This window comes from Camelus ferus, chromosome 1 (assembly GCF_009834535.1).
Source record: "Camelus ferus isolate YT-003-E chromosome 1, BCGSAC_Cfer_1.0, whole genome shotgun sequence".
NCBI classification, from domain to species: Eukaryota; Metazoa; Chordata; class Mammalia; order Artiodactyla; family Camelidae; genus Camelus; species Camelus ferus.
In genome coordinates, this window is record NC_045696.1 from 74,976,756 (window position 1) to 74,984,321 (window position 7,566).

General features: G+C 40.1%; 1 protein-coding gene across 1 annotated transcript in view; it reads left to right on the forward strand.

The window, feature by feature from the left end:
- KCNMB3 (potassium calcium-activated channel subfamily M regulatory beta subunit 3) overlaps nucleotides 1–6,928 on the forward strand; it is a 56,930-nt gene extending 50,002 nt beyond the window's left edge. The window contains 5 exon segments of the mRNA XM_032483929.1: nucleotides 118–306; nucleotides 3,737–3,932; nucleotides 5,070–5,247; nucleotides 5,250–5,342; nucleotides 5,345–6,928. Of these exon segments, the coding sequence (XP_032339820.1) occupies nucleotides 118–306; nucleotides 3,737–3,932; nucleotides 5,070–5,247; nucleotides 5,250–5,342; nucleotides 5,345–5,442 (754 nt within the window). The 3' untranslated portion in view covers nucleotides 5,443–6,928.
- Nucleotides 6,929–7,566: the final 638 nt, after the last annotated feature.

Here is a 7,566-nt window from a genome sequence, read left to right on the forward strand (position 1 = left end):
TGTGCTTGTTTAAGTTGTGCAACATAGTGATCTAGTATTTCTGTACAACACAAAATGACCATCACTGTTCCCACTTTATGAGCTTATTGAAATATCTCCTTCCCACTACCCCCAAAGGACAGCCTTTTCTACCTCAGGGAAGAGAAACATAGACCACAGTGATGGAGACCAACCATATGTGCATAAGAAGCTGCCATCCAATGCTGGAGAGGACCGAGCCATGCTGCTAGGGTTTGCAATGATGGCCTTCTCTGTCCTAATGTTTTTCTTGCTTGGAGTAACCATCCTAAAGCCCTTCATGCTCAGGTAAGAAAGAGAAAGGAGATCCAGAATTTCCAAATCAAACCATATGCAGGCACAGTGGTAGAGGAGAGGAGGGGAGGGGAGACTGGCTTTGGTTTCTCCAGCCCTCTTGACCTTTGTCTAGGACAGGGAAGATAGAGTTCCTGGTCCTCGGTCAGTGCTAGGAGGCAGCTGGGTTTGGAGGAAGAGGTGGTAAGAGAGTGGAAGAGACTCCTTTGTTGCTCCCCTCCTCCAATCTCAAAAATTCTTTCAACAATGTATCCATGTACTGTATATTCCTGCAAGTAATAAATTCTTTCTTTAGCATGCAGATATCCCAGGGAAGGGTTAGGTTAAGCCTCTATATGAGCACAACAAGTTTTTTGAGTCTGAGTTTTTTGAGCTTGATAATTATCAACTACTAGTGCATAGTAGTTGCTCAACAAAAGTTTTCTTCCTTTTAAGTAATTTCTTTATTAAATACATGTAATAAATTATCATTCTTACATATATAGTACATGTCAAATATATACTGTATTGTATCCTATTTAAACCTACAGCAAACCCATGATGGAAGATTGTTTTATTATTTTAATTTTCACTTTATGAATGAGAAAGCTGAGGCTCCAAAAGGGTTACGTGCCCAAGATCAAATAGGCAGTGAAGAATTTGCCTATTCATTCTGACATAAGACTCGTTGCCTCCTAACACTTAAATGGAGTTTGCTGCCATGAGGGGGATGGGAGTTTTGTTAGGGCTGTAGAGGAGCTGTTTAATGTTGGAGATTGGCTCACACACATGGGGTGCCTTGGAGGAGGGCAGCACTGGGTAGGGGGAATGCAAGGGTCACTTCCCCTTTGGCTAGCCAGAGAGCAACAGAAGGCCCAGGGGAGTGGGATGAGGGAGGCCCTGGAGTTCAGTGAAGAAAAGGGATCATAGGGAAGGAATTGTGTGGCCTGCTTTTGTTATTTATCAGACTCATCTCCCACCATTCCTAGGTTCCCATTGTTAGGGCAATAATGTGGGGGTCCTCCTCCACTGCAGCACACAGTGCCACTATTAGGGAAATTTTCTCTCTGACATTAGCAACCAGGAGAATCTGTTCTCCTGATCAACCAGCTTACTTTAATCTAATGGATACCAGGAACCTTGTGTCTGGCTGTATTTTCTCCATCTCTTTGGCTGCTAGGAAGCTCAGAGCCAAATTTGTGGCCCAGTTCTCATAACTATCAAGGATCTTATGGTCTGGGGGTTACATGTTTATACCTCACTCTTGACTTCATACTAGCTTTCTACCTTCCTTTTCCTGTTAATCTATTTTCCATCTATATATCTGCATTATGTATATCTATATAAGTTCAGTATATATGTGTGTGTGCACATGTGTGTTTGCGTGCAGGTCAGATTATTTTTTAAAAATATGATGTGATATATTTGGGAGATGGTTTGAAGATACCTTCTGTAAGCTAACACTAAACTCTTGTTCATATTTAAGATACACTTTTCTAAGCATTTCTGGAAGTTGTTTGCTGCAGGTAATTAAGGGACTGTTTAAGAGCAGTGAGTTCTCATCTCTGTTGCCTTGTGATCTTGTGCCATCAGAGAGTAGTCTTGCTTCATAAAAGCTGATAGTTGAGAGACTTGGGTAGCTCATACCTATCCCCCCAACTCCCTTAAACCCTCATCTCTCAATGAAATGATGGATTTTGTCTGTTTGTAGACAGACACACAATGCTATTGAGGGACATGCTGATTTTTTCAGCCCTAAATACATTTCTGGTTCGACCTGAAAGCCTCCGGCCTTGACCCTTGTGCATAGGGAGGAGTGTCGCACTCTCTATACTGGAGCTTCCTAAAATCTTCAAAGAAGGTTCAAATCAAACTCAGTTTGGCACTTGGTTAGGATTGAAGTTTTAACACAGAAAGGCCGACAGGTCTAAATATTTTAAGATGCCTGGTCTAAATATGTAGAGAAAGTAATTTTGTGAAAAGGCAGGCCACTGCAAAACCTGTGAAAGAACCTCATTTCCCATTTTTGTATTTTCACTTGCCCAACATTTTATTCTTCTAAGGCCATTTCTAGTGATATTTTTATGCCCTGGGCATGCAATCATGTTAAAAACTGCATTGTGTGTCTCAGGTTTTTCCTTAATAAAGAAAAATGATTACATGCAATCCAAGATCTTCATGGGAGTGCAGTCTGAACCTAGCTAAGCAGTGCTTTTCAAACATTCTGACTTTCAAATTTGCTTCTTGTGTTTAAGACACTGGGAAGCAGCACAGGGACTCACCTAGACGTGGGCATGAGGATATGTGAGTAGCTGGACCTGCACATTCAACCAAACAAAGCGTTTCCTCTCACTCTCATTTACTTTATCTGGGGCTTGTTCTCTATTTTATACACATATGTTCTTTTTCTTTTTTAGAAAAACTTTTTTGGGGGTAATTAGGTTTATCTATTTACTTTTAATGGACGCACTGGGGATTGAACCCAGGACCTTGTGCATGCTAAGCATACACTCTACCCCTGAGCTATACCCGCCCACAAATGCCCTTCCTCTTCCGCACCACCACGAAGTCTTCATGAGCAGGAGTTCTGTCTGCCCCTTCTCACTGCACCTATGACGTTCTGTGTATGTGCAAATTCTCATGGAATGTTTTCCAAGTGAAAATTAATTCGGTACATTATTTGTTGAGCCTCTACTATGTGAAAGGCACTGTGCTTTGTGTTTTGAGGAACATAAAGATGAATAGGATGTAGCTCCTGACCTTAAGGAACTTACTACTAATAGTAAAAACATGGTAGTTTTCTAATGAGAGATTCCTCATATGATTTGCATTTGCCTCTCGAAGTAGAGTGGGTAAATGGAAATGTTCCTTGTTAATACAACTTTAGAGGCTAGATTGACTAAGAGTCCTGTGGTTGGACTCCTTCCAAAGGCACATTTTCATCAGGACAAGCCAGTGGGCGCATCTTGAGATGAGGAGGCAGGAGAGATTATAAGATTTCTGAGTGTGAATCTCGGTGGTTACAGATTGAGGATACTGTTGCTCAAAGATGGTTCTCCAAATACTTGCATCTTAAATACTGTTACATATATGGATTCCTGGGCCCCAGCTTGCATCAGCTGAACCTGAATCTCTGGTCTTAGAATCTACATTTTAACAAATTCTTCATTCTAACATACCTACTCGGGTGATTCTAAAGTCCGAAAACCATTGACCTACAATGAGAAATATGCTAGGAGGTCATAACTGAGATGGAACCCAGCACTTTGCTGCTATTTATCCCCTGCTGCATGGCCCCCCATGCTCCCTAGTCATTCAGTGCCTTCTGTAATGGTCCTGCATTGCTTTGAGATGGACAAATGCCTCAGATTACCACATTAGAAATACAGAACTAAATTTTCTAGGGCTGAAAACCATTTCTTTTTTTTTTTTTTCCAAATTGAAGCACTCAGAGAGAAGCAGCGAACTGCACCATCATCCACACACACATCACGGACTGGACGGACTGCGCTTTCAGCTGTGGGGCGGACTGCCGCGGTCAGGGCAAGTACCCGTGTCTGCAGGTGCTTGTGAACCTCACCCATTCAGGGCAGAAAGCTCTCCTACATTATAACGAAGTGGCTGTCCAGACAAATTCCAAGGTAAGGTCAAGTTTATGTAACGAAAGAGTTCTAATCACAGCAACCTTTCCATGCCAGACTGTTCCTAGCAGGGTGCAGTATCCAGGCTCATTTCTAGATAAACCTGCTTCCTTCCAGTGAACGTTTTGACAGTGGCCAAATTAGGCTAAATGAAGCTAAAAACACTGGGGAGGAAAAATGGGGTATATAGAAAAGAGTGGAATTATTCCAATTTCACAAACTGTTATCTGGAATTTAAAGACAGGGCCAATGAACAGTCTTACTTATGGAGGTCGCATTCCCCATCATATCAAAAATGTTAAAATATTCTCACAGCCCTCCTTAAATCAAACATATAATTTTTCTTATCAAAGAAATTTAAAGATTATCCTTTAAAGGATACTCAGTTGGTTCATATGACTTAAAGTGTACATTTTCACCTAACTATAAAAGTTGAATTGTATTAGATTAGTTGACATGTGATACTTTGTTGTGTTTCTTTAAGCACTAATTTCAGTCTGATGATTTTGGTTTTCTTTTTGGATGCAATAATTTTCAAGGTCTCAAATATTTTTGTAGGCCCTTGAGTGCCTAGTGGATATGGTAATAAAGCTTTTTTAAAAAGAATCACCAGCTGATGGAGCTTCCTTCTCTCCACTGGTTGTGCCTCCCAGGAACCAAAGCCCACGTACGGCCCCCTCTCCATGGGCCTAGAACAAAAGCCTCAATGTGTTATCCTTTAGGGAAAGAGTTTACTACAGATGGTAGAGGCATTAATAGGTGTTGAAGGCACATAAAGAGCTCAGTATATATTTGTTGAACGGACAAATAGATTCATCAAGTTATTATCCAGGAAGAGAGCGAGGCCCTGCATGTAGGGAAGAGCATGGTCCTTATGAAGATGGTCACTGCCTCTTGTACTATGTCTTTATTCTAAGAATTCTGTCCCACATCCCTGTTTAGTGCTCAAAAATGTCCATTTCATTCTTTGCTCTCCTGGCAACCCTTCCCCAGGAGCTATGAAATAGGTTTTATCACCTTCTGAGATGAAAATTCCTAACAGCTTCAGTCTGAAGTGATTTCAGAATTAAAACTGTTGTTTAAGTGCTTGGTTTCAGAGGCAGTGCCCTCATCTTTCTTCCCCCTCTGTACTCCTAGTGCTTCTACACACCTGAGTGCCACCAAGATAGAAAAGATTTGCTCAACAGTGCTCTGGGCATAAAGGAATTCTTCGATCTCAAAAACGGGACCCCCTTTTCATGCTTCTACAGTCCAGACAGCCAGTCTGAAGATGTTATTCTCATTAAAAAGTATGACCGAATGGTTATCTTCCATTGTTTTGGCCGTCACTGACTCTGGTAGGTGGTGCCCTGATAGTTGGCGTGGTGCGATTAACACAGCACCTGTCCCTACTGTGTGAAAAATACAGCGCTGCAGAGACGAGGTAAGTGGCAAAGTACCTTACATGGCCCGGCACCAGCTCTAACTGTGGGGTGTGGGGAGGAGCAAAGGAAGGAGCAGGCAATCTTAAGATGGTGGCCATATTCAAGTCCTGACCTTCAGATAACCTGCCATTTCTGCTCTTGAGGACCTAATTATGCCTACTTGCAAACTAACCATGTAGAGGCAAAGTTAAGTATGAATATTTCATGGGCAGAAGAAAATTTGTAGTCTCATTATGCATTCATTCTATTTATTTTATAAATACATAAAAATTCACCATCATTTCTACTCCAAATCTCTCCACATGAGCCAAGGAAGCACTTTTTGTTTCCATGTGGCAAAATGAGCTCAAGGTCTTTGTGCTTCATCTGCTATCAACTCACACTGCAGAACTAGTTATATCTGACTTGTCACTGTGGAAGTAGATGAGGGTTTCTAACCTGGTGAGCGCTGAACGGCCAATCGAGTTCTATGCAATAGAGTTCACATTAAAACATTTCTCAAAAAATTCTTAGTGAAGAACAGTTCACTACTCACTATAGGAAGATAATAATCTGATAATTTCAGAAAACATGGACCTACTATTTTACTTCACCATGAGAAAAGAGAGAAGCCGCTGCCTGTAAAATTCACTAAGCTTAGCATTATTTGTACTTAACCTTGCCATGGACCATGTAATTTTTCTTTCAGCAACATTTTTTCCAGTTGATTATGCTTTCCGTAAGCTCATTTTGTTGTGTACATGCTGGAGGGAGCAGGAGAGATGGCTAGAAATGTGTTGTGAAGCAGGGAGAAGCTACACTGGATGGAATTTAACATTCATTTCAGATAACCCGCATCACAGAAAAGTCCCACATCGATAGTCAACAACTGTCCGTACTTTAATTAATGAATCAACCACGATTATTAAATAATGAATGTCACAAAACTCTCCCAACAAGTGCTTTCCAGATTAAGCTGAATATACGAGTTGGAAACAGAGTTCATTCTGAAAACCATTGTACCTCAAAGTAGCTTTACAATTTTACTAAGAAATCTTATAGCAAGGGCAACAGAAAGAATGACTTTTGAAGCAACCTTTATATGTAGATGTTATCAAAACAGAAACTTTGACTCTAAGCCAATTTAATGCCTTTTAGCAAATAATTGTAAGTCACACATTATTAAATAAAATGAATAATTAAATAAAGCAATACTGACTTGACCAGCAATGAACAATTTTGTATTTTCTCTTCTTTCTAGTGAGGAATAGTGGAGAGAACATGTGTCTTAAAGTAGGATTTTTTCGAGATTTTTTAATAATTACAACTTCTCAGATATGTGTCCTTGGGTAATTCAGCTGAATTGTTTGAGCCTCTCTTCTCAACAATAAATAGGGATAAGCTCTTCTTTCACGGGGTTATTTTAAAGGAAGAAACAAGGTAGGATATGTGGAACACCTAGCTTAATTTCTGGTACCTAGTGGAGGTGCATAAAAATGTTAGTAGATGAAAAAAACTTCTGCTAAGTTTTCAATTTTCAGTCAGCCTTCTCCCTCTTCTGGGGATGTACCCTAAAGAAATGAAATCAGTACCTCCAAGAAATACCTGCTTTCCATGTTCACTGCAGCACTATTCACAATAGCCAAGGTATAGAAACAATCTAAGTATCCATCGACAGATGAATAAAGAAATCGTGATTATATATATAAAATGTGTATACATATATGGAATATTTTTCAGCCTTAAAAAAATGAGATCCTGCCATTTGCAACAACATGGATGAACCTGGAGGTCACTGTGCTAAGTAAAATAATCCAGACACAGAAAGGAAAGAGCTGCATTTCACTTATACATGGAATCTAAAAATGTTGAATACATAGCAGAGTGCAGAATGCTAGTTACCTGGGGTGGGGGAGGGGAGCTGGGGAGATGTTGGTTAATGGGTACAGACTTTGTTATAAGATGAATAAATCTTCAGATCTAACGTACAGCATAATGACTATAGTTAATACTGTATTGAATACTGGAAACGTACTAAGAGAATAGATTGTAGGTGCTTGCATCACACACACACACACACACACACAAGGTAACTGTGTGAGGAGATTATGTGTTAATTAGCTTGACTGCAGTAAACATTTCACCGTGTGTATGTCTATCAAATCATCATGTTGTAAATCTTAAGTATATACAATTCTTAGTAAAAATAAATTCAGTCAGTCTTGGTACCT